We start from the raw sequence: 25,095 nt of genomic DNA on the forward strand, positions 1-25,095 counted from the left end.
GTCGTTAATTTTTCTTTTGTATTTATATGTCTATCCTGTAAACCAAATATGTTGATAACTTATAGCATATGTAAGCTTACATAAATAATACTTCTTTCTGAAGAAATGAAATATTCCCAGAGGATTATTATAAACGAATGAAGTCGTGATACGGCAATATTCTTGTATTACGAGTAAGACTGCATGTTCATATATTTCTGTTATTGTTTCAGACATGCGATGTGCGTGAAATCGTAGCAGCCTTCAGGATTTTACTTCATTGAAACTAATCGGCAATGTTTCATTGATTCAGTAAAAATGTATGTTACAAATATGTTTATCGTGACATTGTTAGTGCTGGTGAGTGTTGTTAGTGGGGAAGTGAACTCCACGGAGGGTGTGAGAGCTTCTCGCATGGCGTGGATGAAGGGTCTGCTGGAGCACCACGACTGGATTAATATTTTGAACGGGAATCATTCTCTGCCGGAGAAGTGTGAAACTGATTTGAGGCAGTACATCACTGCTTTGAATCAAGGACTGCTATGGGCTTCTAAAAGTAAGTAAAAGTTTAACAACTTAAGTAAACATTTTTATCATTTAATTTGATACTTTTGCATTCACACGCATATCATATGTTAAACAATTTAGTACAAAATTATACTTTAGTAATTAAACTATTATTTCTTCTTCGTTCTTAAGCTTGTAGCGTAATGGTACTTGACCAGATTTAAGATCATAGTTTTCTAAAACTTATGAAGATTTGTTTTAAGAATATATTTTTAATTATAGAGAAAATGTACCTAACATTATATATTAACTCATTGAATTGCTTTGCAAACACTACACGACGACTTGTCCGAGATCACGATTCCACGAGAGATTAAAGGGAATTAAATTAGATTTATGGCGCAATGGGATAATTAAAGCCACAAATCTTGAAAGTTCTTCGATCTGTTATCCTTTAGTCCACTGGGAGCATTCCAGGAAGCTATTTCTAAATTACAAAGCATTATTGCATTGTCGTGATTTGTACGTTGGTTTGTTAAAAAAAATATTGTCTCGTTGGTTAAGTAGCTAGTTTATAACTTTGAAGATCTCTGGGTTTGAATACTGGTTAGGCCCAATAAAAAGCTATTAGGCGTTGTTTTTTTAATGGTATTTTCTGTGAACCATCTGCCGCTGCTCCTCCGTCATGGAGATCGGTAATCTTGTTTATTTAAATTTTCTATTCGGATTTTATTTTCGTTTTATAATTAATGTTTCCACGTCATTCTTTTTTATTTTTTGTTTATGCGTGTGCAATATTCTAAAAAATTGTCTTTTTTAATTTTGTCTTTCAGAATTATGCTAATTGTTTGCGTGTTTGTTATACTGAATATATTATTTTCGGTGTCATGTCGGGCTATATCTTATTTTACGTGAGTCGGTGCATAATGGACTCAGGTGATTCGTTATCACGGGAACATGTAAGGTTGTCTTTACATTTGAACCAAAAGTGCTATAAGTCAGTATATTCGGGGTCTTATTTACTTTGTTAATATTCGAAAGAAAGGCTTTTATTACTTCCACCGTATCCTTTTTTTGTATCTATTGTCCCATATTTTGATTATCGTTGCTCATAGTGTTCATTTTATAAATTATAAGGGGCATCCATCGTAGTTAACTGCGGCCTTGCTCAGTTCTTTTGCTAGCTCTTCGGCGCTATATTAGGCGTTGTTAAGGAATATCCAGTAGCAGGCAGAATTTAGGGAGGTTTCAGTGTTACAATCCTACGCCTCAGACTGCTCATGAATTTTTAGGTCTGCACCTGATCTCTCAAGTCAAATCGGAACACTAAGTTGAAGATGCACACAGTGCGTTTACAGACACTCTTGTGCACTGTCCATCCAGCGCAGATGTCTAATATTATAGCATGTTTGGACACCTTGATCGATACTCTGCCAGTCTCCTGACGTCATTATTTGTGCTTACGTTAAAAATATTAACTTTAAAATTTATAGATATTTCATGGTTTATATATAAATAGCTGAACTTACTTGATAAGACTTACGTACGTATTTTAAAAAGTTTTAAAAGGCTTTAAAAACAATTGTGTTAGTAGGTAGTAGGTATTAATTAAATAAAAAATAATTACATAATGATTACTGAATGGTATTTCACTTATGCAATTATCAAATTGATTCAAACTCGGTAATATTATTTTGCAATGTGGTTATTATAATAAATACTCAATTATAAATTATTAATCTTAAATTATTAAAATGTATGCGTTATTCAAGCTTATCGGCTATATTTTATAGATATTTAACAGTTATTAATAAAAACACAACACGCAATCAATAAATTTATAATTTATGTTTTAAATTACTGTATAGAATTTAATATAGTTTTAAGTTTGATTGTCAATTAAAAATAATATTTAATGCCTAATACTTTACGCAATACCAACCAGAATAGGTTTCAAAGATCATTGACCTCCTTCATTCTGTAATTACAGCGTAGTAAATGCCTCCGTGGTTAATTATGCAATTCTTTGAACAAGTACAAGCCAGCGGTAGTTGGCTGGTCATCGACGAGTACACCCGTATATATGAGCTGTGCCAATTTTTACTACTTATATAATATTTTTTACTTGTTATTATTACCATTCATTGAGAAACAACGCATTTATTAAATATTAATAGGTATTAATAGATTCATATTAGATATAATTATTATATTATGCAATTCACTGGTGGCTTTGTCACTGGTACTGGTAGCGCTTTGTGCAAGCTCATCTGGGTAGGTACCACCCACTCATCAGATATTCTACCGCAAAATCCCATACTTGGTATTGTTGTGTTATGGTTTGAAGGGTGAGTGAGCCAATGTAATGGGACATAACATCTTCCCAAGGCTAGTGGCGCATTGGCTATGTCAGCGATGGTTAACATTTCTTACAATGCCAATATCTATGGGCGTTGGTGATCACTTACCATCAGGTGGCCCATTTGCTCGTTACCTACCTACCTATACAATAGCTACCTGTATATAAAAAAAAATATAGCATCGATGGCCTAAATGCGTGCTTATTTGTGTGCTATTTCATCGAAAGAGCATATTTTTTGTTAAAAACTATTTTTATGTAGAATATAAATTGAGCTAATACGTCCTACATTTTAGTAATTGCTTTCCTAAAATGACAAATCTAAATTCTTAACTAAATACTTATTAGACATAAGCGTAATAAACCGTGACCTAGAAATGCTACGTTTATTTATTACGGTTGTTATAAGCCGCAAAAACATATATAATGACGTATAAGGTTAAAATTACCATAGCGTAAGATTATTGACCTCAATACAATTGAATGCGTTGTAAATGCTTCTCCTTGGCTTATTATATAATCTGCGTGAACGTCACGTGTACACGAGGCCTAACAAAAAGCTCGCAGAAGGCTTGTCGCCGGCATTTTATATTGGATCGTCGCACGCTATACACGTTTCATTCGGAAATTTATTTTTGGAATATCTCGAATGAAAAATTATTTTTTATAGAAATAGAAAATAATAAATAGTTTACTTAAGTAACGAATGTTTGTAATTATATCCTCTTTGATATTTAATACTTACTGCATATTTCTTAGCCTGTAATATATCTAAAACGATGTCGCAATGTGTTATAGAGTATTGAGCTATCAATTGCCAGCAAAATGATGACCTGAGACAGAGAAATAATATTAAGAAAATTCCGGTCACAAAATTCTTGTTTTATTGAAACTATTCCCTTGAATATTTTGTATTCAAGATAAAACTTTTAGAATTGAAATATTCAATTTCAAATATCTATTCGAAACAATTGAATCGAATCGAATATTCGAAATATTTTTTTAGCATCAAAGCGATTTGGCATGTCGAGAATTGTTGTAGAAATTTTGAAAATTTAGCAAACGTTCTGAAAATATAATTCATTTTAACAAGTATATCATTGACAATACAAATAAAAATTTTTTATGTAAAATGTAAAAAGACGTTTCAGAACATGTATTTAAAATAATTCCGTTCGAAATCTTGGAAGACATCCAACAAACGATTTGTAAACGACGTTCACTTTAAATTACTTAAAGTAATATCGAAAACCCCCTCTAGAAATGTATTTTATGAAGTGTCAAGTTGACAAAGAATTCAGAGCACATATCTAATACGTGCGCCATTAATCATTGAACAATGGCTTTGTGTATACGTTCCACCAAACTGAAATAATCTTCCGACGCAACGCGGCTTCCGTAACACGATTTCGATTAAGTAACACTTTTTTAACCCTGGCTGCGGGGTATCTTATTAATAGCAATATAGGATTATAACAGTATTTACAGCAATATTTATATAGGATTACAACAACTGTCACAGTGGACGTGTATGACTCGACTATAGCAGTAAAGAATTGTTATCTATTGCCAGCTTATATAACTTCTTTATTTATTTAATAAGCGCGCTATCAAAATCCATATTACACAATGACACACAAAACATTCACATATAAACAATTTCTGATGTATGTATCTTATATATTAAGATAACATTCATAGATTATCGCGTAAATATGATTTATTGAATTATTATTACTCACCGACAAATAATGTTTGATAAGCTTTTTTTTGGAATTAATGAAATTGTCATGTTAGGTATCAATGTCATGTATATTTTTTGCCAATGCGTTATGTTTTGCATATTTACGCACTATCGGAGCTAGCTTTCCAAGATGTTCCAAGAGTCCTAACATTATGAGTCGAGTTTTCGATAAACCTTTAAGTAATTTGACTTCATCTGTTAGTATGTTTAAGTCAGATATTGCCACTGGATTTTGAATGTAATTCGTTCAATCACACCTGCACATTATATTTGAACTTTTCATAAAATAGGAAAAAAGTATGAATAAAAAATGTAAATATTTTAAAAAAGTAACTTATGTACTACAACGAATATATTGTAGTATATTGAATTTTTAAATAAATAAATTTTAATTGAATTGCCAAAACCTGTAAAATGTTTTTTTTTTTTTATATAGAATAGGAAGGTGAACGAGCATATGGGCCACCTGATGGTAAGTGGTCACCAAACGCCCTTAGACATTAACATTGTAAGAAATGTCAACCATCGCTTAAAGCCAATGCGCCATCAACCTTGGGAACTAAGATTTTATGTCCCTTGTGCCTGTAATTACACTGGCTCACTCACCCTTCAAACCGGAACACAACAATATCAAGTATTGCTGTTTTGCGGTAGAATATCTGATGAGTGGGTAGTACCTACCCAGACGAGCTTGCACAAAGCCCTACCTCCAGTAAAAGTTGACAACCGACTTATGGTAACTTATGATTTTGGTGCATAACAGTAACAGCCTGTTAATGTCCCACTGCTGGACTAAGGCCTCCTCTCCCTTTTGAGGAGAAGGTTTGGAGCTTATTCCACCACGCTGCACCAATGCGGGTTGGTAGAATACACATGTGGCATAATTTCAATGAAATTAGACACATGCAGGTTTCCTCACTATGTTTTCCTTCACCGTCAAGCAGGAGATGAATTATAAACACAAATTAAGCACATGAAAATTCAGTGGTGCTTGCCCGGGTTTGAACCCACGATCATCGATTAAGATTCACGCGTTCTAACCACTAGGCCATCTCGGCTATTGGTGCATGTGTTCTCGAAATGTTATAATTATTATGATCAATATCGCATCACTTTTTGACATTTAACGGCCGATTTCTGCGGTAATTTTCGAGATTGTTCTTTCAGAATAGCAGTACATAACGAAAAGTATGTGCAAAATTTCAGCTTAATCGGTAGGGTGAAACTTTTATAAAATACATTTGAAAGATTTGACGCACACATTAACAAATGACCTTGTAAAATAGAAGTCACCTCAATCATCATATTTTTTATCATTTAGCACGAAGATTGGTACTGAAAACTATTACTAATCGTGAGTACAGCCAATTATTATGAATAAATTTATAATTTTCAATACTTTGATATAGTCGTAAATACATAAACTCTTTTAATATATAAAGTTAAAAATATATGCCATAGTAAAAATGACAAAGGACGGAATACGGTCTTTGTGTCAGAGGAATTCTTTTTATAGCCATATAAGTCACAGAAATGTTAGAGAATTCACTTTATAATTCATAAAGAGATTTCTTACCTGCCAGTTTTACGCTTGTCGTATTTTATCATTTATGAAAAAAAATACTTACTGTCCGATGAGTTTAAAGCCTTTGATTACGAGTATAAGCAGACAATATCAGCTGTCGATGAATAAATATTTAACTTTATATAAATTCTATTTTATTAAGGACGATTTTTCAAAATTCGTCATGTTAAAGTTAACTTGTTATTGAAAAGTGGACCTTAAATATTTTAAGGCAAAATTGTTTTATTCGTCTATCCATTTGTTCGCTTACTTCTTTTAAATTACACGATGCTCGTTTTAATAACTGCCAAATTTAGATGTTTTCTAATGAATTTTCGTCAAAGATGTTGAGAGTGCTAATACAGATGCAGAATAAATAATAAAAGGCACGTCAAACTATTTTACGTCTGAATTCTAAATACTTTAAAATCCTTAGGAAAATGCATACAGGCATAATATATTATAGATATATAATCTTTTATAAGACACAGTGACATCACTTTGTCATAAAAATAATGTATTACTTTAGCTTAATTTATTTGTGAAATGAGGGATTAATATTTTATAAAAAAACTACATTTGTAAGAAAAATTTGAAATGCAAGTAAATACAAACATGGGACGTGTGGAAGGACTTAGTACATTACATACAAAGACAGCTAGTTAGGTATAAAAGAACATTATTGTTAGTCAGTGAAATGTCTGGTAAGCGGACGACAATAACGTATTTTAAACAAGTTGCAACATTCTGAGATCGTAAGCATTCACAATACGGAGGAAAAGAGTTTTTATTAAAGTTTAAACAGCTTTCAAGATAGTTACAAAGCGTAAAAGCTTCAATGTCTTTAAACTTCTGAATCGAATCTGAATAATATTTTATTTTATTTTGCTAGTGTATGAAGAACTTTTCTTAACTATTTTTTATTCTATATGAGAGCACAGAATATTGTTATTAAATTTGTTAAATTAATTTGTTTTCACTGTGTTTTAATATTTAAAGATAAATATTTTTAACACTCAGTACATACACTAGTTACCAGCATTAAGTTCAATCATTAGTTTCTCCCCGATATACACTACCCGCACCGTATGTTATGTTTATTATACATAATATATAGTATTTTTAATATAGTCTTTCTTCCAAACCTATAAACATACCTATATGTCAACTATATAAAATTGGTAGTTTTTTGGCGAAAACTTTATTAGGTAGCTACTAGACTAAAGAGGCAGACTTAAATAACATATAACGTAATAATATCATTATAAAAAAATTGGAACCATCAAAAATAAAATCTGATAAAACAGGCGCTTAATAAATCGAAATTAAATTGTATTATGAGCATTCGATTGGCAATTTCCATTCTCCTCGCAGATGTGTCCGTAATTAGCTCGAGCCGATGAGTCGACACTCCACACTCCACAGCCATTGTATAACTACATTCCTCCCTCGTAATAATTCGTTGCTTGATAACAATAGTTACAGTTTTTGCTAATATGTAAACGCTGTGTTGTACAATACATAATTATTACATCCGTGAGATAGGAAGTTGCTTTAAGTAATTTACCGAGCACAAAACAATGGTTTAAGACATACTGTAAGCCTCTTTGCCGCTAATTCGAAGAAGTATTTCGTTCCTCATAAACCTAAATACAATTTTTACCTGCGGCCTTGTTCCTTTAAACTATTTCGATCGTATGTGTTCCGAAATCATTCGTCCGATATTTTCGTGAAGTCCAAGAGATAGCACGTGAACGACTCACGAATCGAATTAATGATTACAAAAAAAAAATACCAAGGCATCACATTCAAGGCTTTTGATTGGAATACTTAAGTATTATGTAGGCAACATAATACTGTTTATATAATATTATTGATTTAACCTTGATGCTATTAATAAATACTGGATGTATGGGTTTGTGGAAACCAGTCTGATACCACACACTCATTAGTCAATCAACCTCTAAGGATCAATACTTTTATTGTTGGTTCCAATTTGATGATTGAGTGGGTGAGTTATTACAGCCGAAAGTTTCATAAAGTCTTAGACTTAGTTCTATACTTTTCACGATGCCATTAGAAAATATCACTCAAGCGAAATTATGACCACTTAGTATCGGATGGTCTATAAATAACAACAAATTTATTAGTTTTAATAAATTAGTAACATTTTAATATAAGCAATAATCGCCCTTATTTACTTACAATAATCATTCATGAATGATAGATTGATTTTTTTTAGATAAATTTCAGGCTCATTCATGGTCTCGTTCAATTTGCTTAAAATGCTTCAAATGTATTGTGCCATCAATTTCTACAAAAATAAAAGATAAAATATTTTATTTTCAGGGAGCGTTACTTGAACGTAATTTATTTAAATGTCAACTCCTGTCTTGTTATCCGCAGAGACGTAAGACGACTCCTCCAAGGGTGATTTTGATCTATTTATTTTTCCAGTGAATGGTATAATGCAAGTGCAGAATTACTTTTGTAAGTGTATATACATATATACTTATGTTGATATTCGTTAAAACATTAACCATTAATAAATTATACGCCACTTTGTGTAAACATTTGTATAAATTATTATTGCGTTGCCTAAGCTCTGGATATTAGCTTTAGGTTTTGTTAAGTTTTCATTTATGTTAATCATTTAAAAGTTTCCATCTTTTAAGAATAAGGGCCATTATCTCCTATAAAAGGTGAAATTAACTACACCAAAAGGCACAAGAAGTTCTTATTATTTTTTCACAAAAAGAGAAAAACTTAAGGAAGAAACTTTAAAATTGTTTTATTCAATGCCAATCACAGTAGGAATAGTAAATAAGCCGTCTAGAACAAAGACTGTTTTACAAAAGAGCATTCTTTGAGGTCTTAATAACGGCACCAGTTCTGCTTTTATAAGCATTATAAAAGTTTTAATATCTCCATTTCAAGACTTTAAGACCGGAGTGAAGAGTATACGTGTGTTAAACTATTTCAAGTTTATATTTCTAACCAACTTTAAAAAGGAGAAGGTTGCTAAGGCAGCGTACTCCTGGTTTGTAAGTGTACAACAAAAAGTTTAAAATTCTTCAAGGGCTTTGCACCGACATCTAACAACTTTTCATTACATATACAACCTTTTCATAATAAACATTAGTAAGTTCTACATATAAGTGCATTTTTCATTTACATAATTTAAGTTTACTCCGGGTACTTTATATAATATAGATAAAAAGTTTGAATTAAGTCACTTATTCAAGTTTATTAATATTTTATAATGCCAGAAAACATAAAAAATATAGTAAGGCAACTTTTGTTATCAGTGGGTAAAATTAATTGAAAACTGAATAATTAAAATACAGATTATATTTACATTAATTGTTTTTTTTTCGTATAATTTAAGGTATGTATCGCTATATTTATCTTGTCTTTCCAATTTCCTGGTAACTTTCAATTGAGACAACATTTAATTATAATCTTTTTAGTGTATGTTTTATTAGTATTCACTGTTCAGGCATGTTTCAAGTCTAACTATACTTGCTTTATGATTGCTTCATTATCCTCAGATTGAGTAAACAGAATAATTCATTTGTAGGTTACCACGTTACTGTCCGTTCTCCACTTGAAATTGCGAATTGCAAAACCGGATAAAATGAATAATGAATCGTAAATTCCGAACGGCGTCGTCATGTTTACTATGATTCGCGAAAATGTCATTTACATCATTCCACATATTTAACTACATAACATCAGTTTCTAAAACACTTTCGAGCGAAACCTGTCCACTGATAACACCGTTGCGTAATCTTATAATGATTAAAAAACTAGTTTGTTCGAATTTTGAATGAATTATATGTAATCGGTGACCTAGTTGGAGATGAGGAAAATGAGTGTTGACGGAATTACGAGCACTCGGCCCGTCACAGCTCGCAAGTAATGAGGCTCACGCAGGTCGTGCCGCTGCATCTCTCCCTCGTTTCAAGCAACCGGCCGGCGGGTTGTGGGCGGGCGCGCGCGATATTATTATGCGACATTATTTTCACGCTCCGAACAGACTCAAAATAATGTTTATTTTAACATAAACCTATTAAATCTTTAAGGGATTATTTACCAAAATTTTAAATGAAAAAAGTTAAATTCATTTATCAAAGCCCTTTAAATATGTAACTTTCGCAAAGCAATTTATAATCATTTATTCATAATTATCTGCGATTTATTAGTCTGCGGTTTTCGTCCAAGAACACTTGTATTTATACATAAGAGAAATTTATTATTATTTACAAATTAATTTTATAGTATTAATCAAAATGAATTTGTAATACATATTTAAGCATATTGCAACTACTAATATTAATATGCCGTCAGTTTTGTTTGTTTTTTCTATATTCCAGAAAAAAATACTACTCCGGTTTAAATGAAACTTCCATATTTTTTTATATATTAAATTCAAATGTTATATAAATAAGGCTAAAATTAAATATTTGTCGAGTATATGAACATATTATGTTAATGACATTGTAATACCCTATTATCCAAATTTGGCAGGAGTGTTATATAAATGAATACCTTCTGTGATAACATTAGTATTATATGCTTTATATTTGTAAGCTAAGTATTAGTGATTATATATTAAAGTAATTACAACAAATAAGTATCAAATAGTAATATTGCGATGGAAGCATAAAAAATTTGGTGCCCGACATGGTCTTCACTTAGCATATTCCGTATCTGCAGCGCTATTCTGTATGAACTCACTTCATTACTCACCCGTGAAATGTTGACAACCGATTTATGGTGATATACTATTATGATGCGTATATTTTTTAAATGTTATAATTATTATGGTCAATGTCGCATATCACTTTCAGACATTTCACGACCGGTTTCTGCGGTGACTTTCGATATTGTTCTTACAGAATCCTACTATTAGGTGTAGCGCTAGGGTTCAATGAAACCAGTATACATGCATTTGTACGACGTTTACTATAAAATAAGAAAACAATAATATTGGCACAACAACAATACAACTACAATGCTAGAATAAAATAATAAAAGAAGCCCATTTATTCAGAAAGGTCTTAGCGTGACCCAAGGAGGTGAAGCACTAACGTTGGACGTGGATGAATCCACGCAGCATTGTTTAAATAACGTTATAAGCGTTATCTAAATAATTTCAGTATAAAATAATACAGGCACAAAAATAATCTTATTTCGAAAGAGCTTATGATATTTAAACTGTAAAATGAAATTAGGAATTCTGTCATATTAAAACCCAAATATTACCAAAAAAATTTGGAGCAGTATGATTGACATAATTCCAATCATACGTACGAGTTACTGAGATAATCTTATTATTGCTGTAACGTTCATCTTATTCGTAACGAGGTATAAAATGTCGACTCGAATTTAATTCAGAGCGTAATAACTTTTCGCAGTTAATCCGGCATTGCGCAAGGAATAATTTAATAAATAACGCTTGAAGATGAACCTTCGCAGGTGCGTTCAATGAGCGTTAAGCAATGCAATTGATAGTCAAATGGGTGTGACATAACTGCCGGCTCGTGGTTGGACACTGAGTGCTTATCTCAGAACGGAGATAATAGTGGAATGGATATGTTCATAATAAAGACAATATAATATGCATCTCTGTCAAAACTATACATATACATACTTAGAAGCCTTTATTGTTCTAAAAATTCGAATAGATTACTATATCTCGTTATGTTTTATAAATACATAATGCCATTTCCAATATTTTTTGTTCTATGAAGTGCGTACTCCACGCGGCCGGTTCTTGCGCAAAGTACGCAACGTAATGTAAATCGCGAATTTCATAAGTAATCCGTGAAAGTGAGCGATTCATTTCTTCATCTACACATTCGGCGTGCGGACAGGTTCGACGAGATTTTTCTCTCATATACACCGTGCGATTACTTGCAGAAATAGTACGTTCTTACACTTGTCTTGTCTGTCTTGAGTGTCTTACACTTACAATGTTAGGTAATAATTAGAATCGTAATAATAACGGGTTTACAAGTTATGATATATTTGATACAAATGGATAATGCATATTTATATTGATTTAGTTTGTTTTTCAAGGTTCTTTTTGTTTTCCTATGTTCGGGAAATACCAAACAGTAACAAAGGGAGATAGAATTTCGATTGATTAATTTTATTAGTGTTGGCTAACATGTTGGGAGATATATCTTTTAGAAGAGGAAAAGAAATGTTTTATTAGAAAAAAAATAACGTTGAAAATTTCTACCTTCGGCGTTATAAGGTATCGCAGAAATTTTGCAATACATTGGTTCTTGGAGTTGTCATTGTTCGTTTTAAGAAAGTTAAGACTCGATAAAAATCCAAGATAACTCGGATGTAGATAATAAATAAATAACATAAAATATATTTTCATAATTTTAATTTTATTTTTAAATAACGAATCTTGTAGATTCGTTATTTAAAAATTAAGGTAAATATAATAGTACGTACGTGTCAAAACGTAATTATGCCTTGAAAGTTTCAATAATTTAATATTCTGCTGTGTAAATAGTGTTTGTATTTGCTTGAAGTCATTTGTGGCTTCAATAGAAATAATTTATGAACATGCAATTTACTTTCCGTCGATGTATTTTTGTCGTGTGTTTCGTTAAAAGATGTTTTACAAAATCTATTAATTTGTTCATTTTTATAGCATTATTTAAATACAGGTAACTAATTTGACTAGAAATAAGCCTTTGCTCTTTAGCAATTTAAAAAAGTCATACAAAATGAGGTAAACAGCATTCCTTAAGCATTTAGTGTTTTTAATTCCATTTTCAAATTCCCAAGTGAATAACATATCTTCGTGGCTACGGAACCATTAAAACCGGATATCAACTGCGAGGCCTGACACACATATACATGACAAATTATTAATGTATTCCATTTGAACTCACGTCATGTACAATAGAGGTTAGGGCAAAATCTCCAGCTTACTGTTCCTTATGAAGTCAACGCTAAGGTACAGTCAAATGTGCGAAAATATCTTTGAATAAAATATAAGCAGGCAAGATTGGATACTGTACCTTACTTTTTAATTTATCAGATAAAGCAGTTTAAAATATATTTCTTATGTCATTTTATTTTGTTTTGGATAAACATAATATGCAAATCGGAAGCTGCTCGGGCCATTTTAATTAAAGATTTTGCATTAAATTAGCATTAAACTACATTATGTGAGATTAAAAAGTGAAGGGCAGGAATGGAACAAAGTAGGTAAATAAATAGACCGAAACTAAAAGGTCGACATAGAGAAACGTTCCGACATTATATAGTTTTTAATATATTCAGTTAATTACTGATTATCTAAATTGTATTTTTAAATTATATAAGTATATCTTTGTTTAAATGTATGTTATATTAACGTTATTAAAAACACAGATAAAAAAAATCTAATAAATAACTTGGTCAAATTCTGATATTGTATAGGAAAATGCTACCTTATGCTAGTTTGTTAAAACTGATCAAATCCGGGATTGTGGATATAATGTAGGAAAATTTAAATAAGACAAGACAGATTAAATCAGGATTTGTTCGGGACCATTTTCGTACTCTTAGTCATAGCCATAGCCATAGCAATAGCCATATACGGACGTGCAAGAAACGCGGGTGAGACGCCTATTTTTTCCGTTATCTTTTCTTATTCGAGGTCGTTCTTCAATCACTTCAGTTTTTATTACTTTTTTCAGGAGAGAATTTAAGATTCTTCCGACATTGCAAAATGTATAATTTTGCAATGTCGGAAGAATCTCACATTGTATCCTACTCTTTTATTTTTTACATGATGAAATTATAGTTTTTATCTATGGTTTTGTTAAACAACTTACAGCGGTTGTATGCTATAGTGATATTTAAAAATTTCTTTTTATTATTTTGCAATCTTAACCTTAAAAAAATACCATTTCGTCACTGTCAGAAACATTGGCATAAAACTTTTAATATTCACCATAGACGACGATTGTACTTTTAACAACTATATTTGTTCACTATTTTCTATATATAAATAACAATAAGTCACAATATATCTTAAGAACATTAAAATTCAATTTCCGATAACTTTCTAAATGACTTCATTTATCACTCGCTTTTCCGAGAAGAACGGAACGGAACAAGAAAAATTATTACTTAACGTTTTGAAATTTTCAAACGAAATCTAGCGACAAAACATAGGAGGTAATTTACTAAGTAAACAAAGTAACATTTGCTTTATAATCAACGTTCCATTTACAATGATTTTATTATAACTACAAAGACTATATGTGTTGTTTGAACACAAATACGCGTTAATTGTTAATAAACATATGAATATTTAGTTGTTATTTAAGAGTTAATAATTCGATACCATCAGTGTGTAATTATGTTTGTTTTGTTAATTGTTATTGATAATATTAGATGCGTCTATGGAGAAAAGTAATATAAATTAAGAATGACTGTTACTTTATTTTACATATTATCTTAATATTGGGATAGTTAAATATTTTTTCAATGAAATTACAACTTTTGTATTGTCATTCATTCATTGTTAATAAAAGTTAAGCTAACTCCGGTTGGAATCGTAAATTCTATCTACATAAATCCGCAAGGTACGTATTTGAGTAAATCTACAATTATCACATAAATGTGAATTTTATCAACAAAATCGGTAAGTTACAAGCATATGAATGAACATACGATTTACTCAAATCAATTTAATTATTGATGAAAGGGATGTAGATTATTATCATGGAAATACACAAGAGGTTCTTTACTGAGGATATTCTCTCGGGTTTCCAACTTTCCATGAATCGAGCTCAATAAATTTATTATATCAAAGGTAAAATCCAACGGATTTGACTATCAACTCTCGTGTCCCAGGAGACACACTTTGTGTTCATAATTTTAGGTTTTATTAAAAAAATATTTCTGTGATAAAGATTGTCATTTTTAAATACATATTTAGTAAAGGTATAAAAATCTAGTTTAAAATTCCAAAACTTTATATTATATATATACTGAGTGAGCAACGATTTCGCCAATGATTTAAATTTTATAGCGCCGTGGAATGCCATCGCTCAGTAGGGCTATTCCGTCGGAACAAACTCGGATTTCACCGCAGAAAACGGTCGTGAAATCACAGAAAGAAATATGCGACATTGACAATAATAATTATAACATTTCAAGAATACACACATCAAAATTATATATCATCATGACTCGGTTGTCAACATTTCACGGTTGAATAATGATGTGATTTCTTACAGAGTATCAGTGTACGAGAACAAATTAATATTTTACAGGTATTTCCATATATTCTAATATTTAAGCCTTTTCAGTATTTATAAAAGTTTATAAAGTATATGAAAATCAGTCCAGCAGCCACGGTAATAAACTAGTACAACTATGTCAGAATATTCACAGCTATTGCTAAAGATAAGCTGACTTGCGTTGTAATTAAACTGTTACGCAGTGTATGAATCGGAATTCGTATTGAAACAATGTAGTAACTATTTTTGTAATGATAAATTAAATACTATTTCTAACAGAATTATTCCCAAAGATCTTTGGGAGATAATCAAGTTAATCACGTGCTACTGCTATCATTAGTCATCTGTCGTTATCATGTCACAGAAAATAAAAGATTTGAAGGAGATTGTAGGTCCGCGAGCAAAATGAAAAACAACGAACATATCCGACGCTATTCCAATGTGAACAAAGAACGCTCTCTAAAAAGCCGACAGGAGGTGGATAACCACGACCGGTAAACAAGTCTTGTTAGACGCTCAAAAATTCATTCTAATGTGAATAGTTACGACTTTCGAGTGGTTCAACTCACAAATTATATATTTGTACCTTCGTGCATTTGCATTACTGAATTTTCATATATTTCATTTGTGTTTATAATTCATCTCTTGCTCGACGGGGAAGGAAAAAATTGAAAAGAAACCTACATGTATGTATCTTATGAAAACTTTTAAATTATTGTTTAGTACATGTCCATACAATAAATTAATATATATTTTATCTAACAAAATGTTTTGTACTTTCCATGCAGGACTTCTACCTGCACACAATTATACTGTTTTAAAATTAAAATAATCTAAAAAATATATTACATTTAAAATATTTATTAATATTTCATACAACCGCTATTCTTTTGCACCTTCCTTATATTAACGATTTTAAAAACACTTATTTTGGTAATAGCCTATATAACACCTGGTTGAACGCGATTTGGGCCAACGGCCGGCCGTGACTGTGCGCGACATTCCGACACGGCAGAGAGCATTCTGCATGAGGCTAAAACAAAATTACATTAATTTATTAGTTGCAATAACCGTTAGTTGTTAAACAACTTAACAGCTTTTAGTAGTGATGTAAACTAAAACTCGCATTGAATTATGAGTGTGAGCCGGCTTTGCGCTTGTGGGTTCTATCTGCATTCAGCAAATGTTCGTATGAATGTCGTAAGTATTATCGTGTGTATGTCGTAAGTAGTAAGTATGTTTATCCTTGTTACACAGAAAGGCTTTTTTATCAGATCCAGTATTATCTCAATTACCTATAGCATAACGAGTATAAATAAAAAAAATATATAAATAGGACATTTCGTAATTTATTACTATTGTATTCTTTTACATTTTTGATCAAACAAAACCTTTGATATTATAATGTAATACACATTCAATATTTTATTTGCAACTATAAACTGGAAGTGTTTCCGCAAATTGAAGTAAAAGATTAGCGTTTTAGCTCTACACTGGCTCTTAACTGTGCTTGAAACAGTGATATGCCCTTTTGACTCATAAAGAAAATGTACTCGACGGTATGACTCTCAAAGGGAAACCGAGTCCACCGCCATCACTTAGTCTCACGACATTGACAAGGGTGTATAAAATATGTGTTGTGAACTTGGTCGTATCACTTAAATGATAAATGTAGATATTTTATTATAACACCGAGCAGTGCGCAAAACATTTTCTTGTTTTTACGTTTCTAAAATCAAAATAGATTTTATTCATGTAGGCTTTTGCTAGTAAGATCATTTTACAACAATTTACAGATAATTTATTTTATATTAAAATTATATAAATATAATTCTACTTAAAGATTTTTATTACAGCCGAGTTATTTATATGATTTTATTTGTGGTTAATAGTTTGCTTTTTTCGATTTTCCCTTTTTTATTAAATAATTTATTTGATTAAACGTATTCTTGGATTTTTTAATGAATGATATAGCTTTAACTGAAGCCTGATCCATATGGAACACTTTTTTTTGTTACATTCAACCAAAATATTTAAAATGATATTTTCATATTTATAAGTCAACCCTAAAGCTTTATAATGAGCGGGCCGTGACTACGACTTTTTTAAATATATTTGAATATAAAGGTGACTTTTTTGGCCTTATGTATAGGACTATTATATTTGTATTTTCTTTGGATAGAATTTTTTATGTGTAGATTTTCTTACAATAAACATAGTTTTGGATTAAATGATTTAAATACTATAATTTAAAATCATCGAACATCGATTTGATAACGAAGCCGTAGTCGATTTAATAAGTTTACCTACCTACCTTACCTTACCTAAATCTAAATCTGCTTACTATATAGCATCGTGACAGAAACCCAATGACTACCCTACAATTAAAACCTACCCTACCCAGCTTGTTGGCTCACCCGGGGTTGGAACCCAGAATCTCTAGACCAACGAAGCAGTCACCTGCTATTATCTTACTGTGATACGTATTCTTATGTGTGCTTAAAATGCTTTTAAAAAACGTGGTGGCACTTATTGAGTTTTTCATTCATTTTATAAGTCGTCAATTTCAAAAGAACATAACTTACTAAGATAACATACTAACGTTTTTAATTACATATTTGTAATAAACTTTCTAATTCATGCTGCATTTATGCTAGTCTCATAATGTCGCGTGCCATTTACTTCCTCATGAATCTCCGTGAAATATTAAAGATGCCAGGAAATTTTATTAAAACCGTTGATGCGACACTCTGTATGGGTATAATTAATAAAAGGTGCTCTCATGCTCCCGACTTCTCTTTAATTAACAACGACTGTAACTAATGTTTTAATATACTTGGAAACATTTTCTTATTTAAAAACTAGTTTGTCTTCAGTTCATTAAAAAAACATGCATTGGTTATTATAACAGCATATTTAATAATATATGTAAAAACAAATTAGTTTGTTATTAGTTACGTTTTTGATTTTTAATTTTTCAGTTATTTTTCTAATAATTAAGGGTATGAGTAGGTATACTTATAAGTATTCGTAAAAACACCCAGTCAACATTTATGCCACCGCCACACTGTGTATTACTGTGTTCCGGTTGGAACGGTGAACCAATGTAATTACTGGCATGAGGACATCCTCCCCCGTAATTATTGCCTTGATTCCACCGTCAATCCCATGGTTACGAACGCATTGAGGTGACTACAAATTACACCATCATTAGATAGTGGTACACGTGGAATCTATTTTGCTTTAAAGTCGTTTTATAAAAAAAAATCCTGATCGATTTTCTTCATTGAAGATAAATAATATAATAATAATAAGTAATAAGTAATAAAATACCCAAAAGACTAAGGTACTAAGCAGGATTCGTGCAATTACAGGGCACTCTCACCCCTTACTGTTATAGCCTGATAGTAATCCAACACGAACTAGATCAGGTGTAACACGACCTGCTTTGTAGTTTCGAGTTTGGCATTGTACACAACAACACTGGATTTCAAACATGATAATGGTAGCCTCGACCTTGAAATCTTAAGCCGTAAATACTAGCCAAAAGCTAGACACATACATTTATTTTTATGAATTTTTATCATTCCTTCAAGAGATGTTGGAGTTTGAACGAAGAAAATATATTCACCTGTCGATTGAGTTCTGTAACAACATGATCGATGTGACCAATATATCATTTACGAAATATTTATATATGAGAAACTTGTACCTCTTAATAATAAAAATACTCCAAGTGTAAATTAAATAATACATGCATACAAATACTGGTTTTATTTATTTTGTTAATAATAACGTTTGCTTCATTGTAGTGCAGGTTTTCGGAATAAATCGCAAGAGAAGCGAATTAGCCACCTGATGGTGCCTTTTTAACTTTGCGTACGAGTATAAGCGATGTTAGCGCTATTCTGTAATACTGGTGCAATACGTTAGGTACCACTTATTACTATAACAAACTTTTCTTAATAGAAAACCGATAGGCTGCAAATTTTTTTTTCAGTTGAAAACCCCTAATGGGTTGGAGATAACTCGATTAAGCCTGTAGGCTATAACATATTTTAGCGGATGGCAGTTCCATCCGCAAAAATATGTAATAAAATTCGCATTATGTCAATATAATTCACATTTTTGCATTCGTTTTGAACCAAACTAAAACAATATATTTTACGGCAAGTATTGACCGAATCGTGACCGTTACAGAAAATGTTTATTGATTTTGTACCCAAAGTTAATGGACCTTTACTTTACGCAAACCATAATTCACTGTTTTAATAAACGGTCTAAGAAATATATAAGGGCATGAACCCAGGTTTTAAATTAGCTGAAATTAATGTTTCGAGTCAGAATTACTTCTCGCTACGTTTGTTTAACCATTGTGGCAAAATTACAGGTAAATAATTAATGAAAATAAAGAATAATAACCGTTGTTATAAATATATAAATGGACAAAAAATGTCTCTTCTTAAGGAAAAGGTTTTGGAGTTTATTCGACCATGCTACTCTAATGAAGCTTAGTGCAGCATTTAATACAGCTTTAATTCAACATTGTCACATATTTTTAAAGAAATAAACAGGAAAAGCATACAGTGCGTTGTCCAACGTAAGACCCACATGTTGTATATTGCCAGGGTCATTGCAAAAAAATTTTTAACAAACATCATCAACAAACTAAGTCTCTTAGGTTAGCCTCGACCACTTATATCATCTATTATCTAAATGTATGGAGATTGGAGTGCAAACAGAAGCTTTTTAACTTTTATTCTATATCATACTAAATAAATATACAAATAACGAACTTTTTGACCAAGAAATAATAAGATTTTTCACGTTACCACTACGGCACCAGCGAATAAAATTATTTCACATTAGTGTTTACGAAAGATATTTCGACAGCGCGGGATTTTTCAACACTCTCTAACATATAACAGGTTCTCCTTTGTAACGTACATTCTTCCGTAAGTATATGTAGTCTGTTTATATTAGAGTATAAACGCGTTGCAATCTCGACGAATAATAATACGATATGATCTTTCAAGGAGTCCATTTTTTACGCCTAGGAAAATATTGTTATCTTTCTTTATCTTTTCATCTAATATAAATATTTAGTATCAATAAATTTACCTTTAAATGATAAATATGGATAAGAACATCGAAGTGGGACAATATATAACTTTCCCATGACTGGCGGCTCTCAAAGCATGTAACTTTGAGCCCTTAGAAGCCATTAATGAAATATTCAAACCACTCTATCTGATCGAAGTTTTCAAAGAACGGAACTTGTTCTTCGAAATTTGAAAGATATTAACATAAGATGACAATATTTTACGTAAAAATTAGAATGTTAATATAAAGAAATATCGAAAAAAAAAATCTCTAAAGATAACATTAAAGTAGCTACAGTATAACATTAAAACAGATGGAGACGTTTAAGTTTATATTTGAATTGTCTAAAACTTACGTTTTCATATTTCATAATAAAAGTTCAACTATGTATTTAGGTTAATGAGATTGATGTTATAAATATGAAAGAAACTCTTTCTGTCTTTTTGTGACCACGACTGTTGCACAGATTTTAATAACACTTAAGTTTTAAGCGTCGATATTATATAATCATGTAAATGAAAGGAATCTAAAAACGGCTGAAGATGGCGTTAAGATCAAAGTACGTTTTCAAACCAGAATCTCCTGCAGGTATTTCCCCTGCACACTACATATACCTAATGCTTGGTGTTGTGTGTAACGCAAAACAAGCGCAGGGGAAACGGCTAAAGAAATTTCTCAATTTCCCCCCGGCCCGAAAGCTGGGTACTCCCATGAAACCACAGATTCATTAACAGCAAATGGGCAACATAATCAAATATAATTTCATAAAGATGATTAATCATAACTATTAAACTAAGTTTAAACTAAGAAACAAGATGTTAAACAATGTTTATGGGTCCTTTAAAATTCATTAATAGTAATAATTAATGAACGTTGACAGCTGTAGTAAGCGATCAACTGTTGGATTATCCTCTACGAAACCGCCTGTTAGAATATTCCCTAAATGCGAGTTTTATCTATACATTTAAATAAAATAGAAGTATCTGTCTGTGATTTCATAATAACTGCATCTTTTAAAGTTTATATGGCTATTTGCGATTTACCAAAACCTAAATAAGCTTTTTTTAAATTGTTGTCTGTCTGTCTGTTTGTCCAGGCTAATCTTTAAAACGGCTAAAAAATTACAAGTTGAAATAACTGAATTATTATAATAAGCATTTCAAGGTTACGTTTAGTCTTTATTTCATCAAAATCGGTTTAGTCTATCAAAAGTTATAAAAATATTCGTATTTTTGTTGTTATTTATTTAACATCACATATTCTAATGTCTTTTACTAACTGATTCATCAACGTAGAACCATATAATATTAACCACAGGACAATTGAAATATTGGCAGTTGATGCAATTTATCATGTAAACATCCGCTAAGGAAGGATTACTGAAAATTCCACTTCTAAAGGGTTAAAATAAGGGACGAACGATTGTATGGGAAACCGTCCTTTTTATAGTTAGAGACATGAAGTTTCATATACAAGCTTCTGGTTAGAAATAAATATATATATATATATATATATATATATATATATATATATATATATATATATGTATCAGCGTTTTTGAATATCTACCCCCTAAGAGGGTAAAATAGGGGTTGAAAGTTTGTATGTGCGATCCGTCTTCTTTCATGCAAGAAGAATGATATTAAAAAAAATGCATACGTAATTCGTCGTTTTTACAAATTCAAGCGAAACGCGAGAAATGGGATGGAAAAAAATATAGTCTGCTTGAAATTTAGTATTTGTGTTTCTTGATTGAATTAATAAAGATATCTTTTTTATAATAGTTAGTTTTTAGGAAATTTTTTATTTTTATTTTTAAGGGTTAAAACGTTTGTATGGCTTATATTTATTTATATATTCGCTAAGAAAAATGATTGTTTAGCTAATCACTGTCGTTGTTGATTTTAATGATTGTTTTTGTTTACTTGACATTCGAAAGAAGCAGACACATGATTGTTGTACTAATAACTGCCATTATCGTCAGGTGTGCCACTTAAATGGTACTCTCTAAGCTTTACCTCAACATGAGCAACATTACATTACATTATTTTAAGATGTGCTCTAGGAGAAGGTAGTTTTTATTCCAAGAATATATCATTCGAATTTCAAATATATAGTTCCCTTTTAATGTGAGCTTTCCCGTGACAATCGTTGAACATGACCGGCATTGATTTTAGTGTGAATTGTTATCCCATGGACAGTTTATATGTTGCATGTTCCAGAATGAGCTCTGCAAGTAACATTAATATGTACATAATTTTTTTTTAACCCATTTAAGTTACTATAAAATATAATAAGTCAAACTACAGGAATTCACAGTAAGTTCACTGACGATTATTAAAAGAATAATCATCGGTCTAAAATAAAAAAAAAAACCATAATATTTGTTTTTTCTAACCAGAATGACATTTCAGGCTTCTTACTTAAAACCAATCCAGATTCCAAACACTCATTTATCCTTTACTTATACTTAAGCGCAAGCAAAACCGCGGGCAACTGCTAGTTCTATAATATAATTTGGACAACTATTTAGTTATGTGTATATAATATGAGATTTTTCTATACTTTCAGTTTACGATGCATCGGGTCAGTACACTCCGAATTTATTGTTTGGAAACGAGTACTGGTTGGGATCGCAGAACGCGTGTCGCGATCTGCAGCTCAAACAGTACTATGCGCAGACACCGCCGTTTCCGACAACGTTCTACGTGGCGAAGATAAACCTTACCGTTGACGCAGACCATGTGCCGCAGGTGAATATTATTTATACAAACAATAACATATTAACAGTACAACAAAAATCTTAATCACGTTTACTGTGCGCTTGTACATTACAATAGGTAAAAAGTAGTATATAATAAAATATGAGGGAATTTTTGCTCAACAATCGTATACACAAGATTGGATATATTGATTCCATCCAAGCAATATTGCTTAAATTCTTTGATAAGAAATTGGAAATAAATTAATATTACTTTGAATACTCGTTTTGATAAAGAAATAAAAAATAACCTTCCACGAATAGAAATAAACAAATTGACAAATACAAGAGAGTATTACAATAATATGTTCCCAGACTCGAATACGCACTTAGCAGTTCCTGTTGGAACATATCCGCTCTATCCGATCCAATTTCGTACATGTAACATGGTCGAGACAGTGTTAGGCATAAGTATTTATATATACAGATGTAAAATGTGTATATATTCTATAATTGTACTAGTGATGTCACGTGGTTTCTCCGGTGTTAAATTAAAATTATATATTCATAGTGCGTAATAGAATATTAATACCGTTAATTAAATATAATAAATCGAACACTGCCTACTCAAAATTTGTATTTTTTTGTTATTAAATATTTCCTCATTGTCTATTCATTCGGAAATAATATGATCACTAAAATACTAAGCAACTATTATTATATTAGTTATTTATTGTACACCCATGATAAATCCACTCATAGGCGCTAGGCCACAAAGAAATATAGTAGTATATATATAAATTAGAAGAGAATCGGCCGCTTAAGGCGTTTTAAGCATTTAAATGTTCATAAAACACTAAACAAATTTAAAACATAATTTCCGGAACATTAACACAAACTTAGCTGACGTGATAACAACTCTCCAACGTTTTCGCTCGGAGGACAATATAAGTCACCCCAGAACTTGTATATTAAAAGTTTTTCTCCTCTCTACGCGCTCGCTATAAAACGACATGAATTCCCTCAACTAATATTACCCTGTCCAATATAAAATGATACACACAAGCCACTTATTACAGTTGTGCAACTTATAAAAGAATTCTGAGTCTAATTACTCCATTAAGGTCAGCCATTTACCCCATTTTGCTTTATGTGGGGCACATAACGATTTTTCCACTCTGGTTAAGGGCGTGTCATTACGACATTAACCGTAAATGATTTTTATTTAAATGGATGTGTCGTTGAAAAAAAACTTAAAACAATTTCTACTAAAGTTAGTAATTTAAAGCATACGTTTAAAATTTACGAGTATTTGTTAATTATCTCGCACGATATACGAAATAATTTATCTCCTAGAATATATTATCAATGGAATGAATCTAATTGAGTTGTTTTATACAGAACATAAGTTGATAATATAGAGAAAATATTATTTTGTTAAAAGTTATAAAACAACTCGACCTCTTTTACAGTATGGGATATACAACGTATGATAAGCTATTCTATTGTGGGTTCATGACTATTAATTGATCGCAGCTTTATTCGACAAATTAAGGTCTCTTCAATATATTTTTCTGCGCTAAATAGCACGAGACGAATTATTATACATATGTAACAGCTGATTTCATTTGTACTTGTCAAAATTAAAATTCGCGTAGTATGTTTACCGGGATATTGCGGCTCTTTTTTATGAAACTAATTGATATAACTTTTATTAACCTTAATAATAATTTAATAACCTTGTCAAATTATGTAACCAGTATATAAACCTTTTGATTTTACCTAAAATGTAATTTCAATCAGTAATATCATAGTTTGTATCAACGGGCAGTGCATCGTATGTAATTGTTTATTTAAATTATTATTATTCAA

At 31.0% G+C, this 25,095-nt stretch overlaps 1 protein-coding gene across 1 annotated transcript in view; it reads left to right on the plus strand.

Annotated features, from left to right (window-relative positions):
• Positions 1-215: 215 nt before the first annotated feature.
• The window catches only part of LOC126779464 (nose resistant to fluoxetine protein 6-like), a 37,616-nt gene continuing 12,736 nt past the window's right edge, over positions 216-25,095 (plus strand). The window contains exons 1-2 of the mRNA XM_050503451.1: positions 216-535; positions 23,094-23,275. Coding sequence (XP_050359408.1) covers positions 298-535; positions 23,094-23,275 — 420 coding nt within the window. The 5' untranslated portion in view covers positions 216-297. The remainder of the gene's footprint in view (positions 536-23,093; positions 23,276-25,095) is intronic.

Source organism: Nymphalis io, chromosome 2 (assembly GCF_905147045.1).
Source record: "Nymphalis io chromosome 2, ilAglIoxx1.1, whole genome shotgun sequence".
NCBI lineage: Eukaryota > Metazoa > Arthropoda > Insecta > Lepidoptera > Nymphalidae > Nymphalis > Nymphalis io.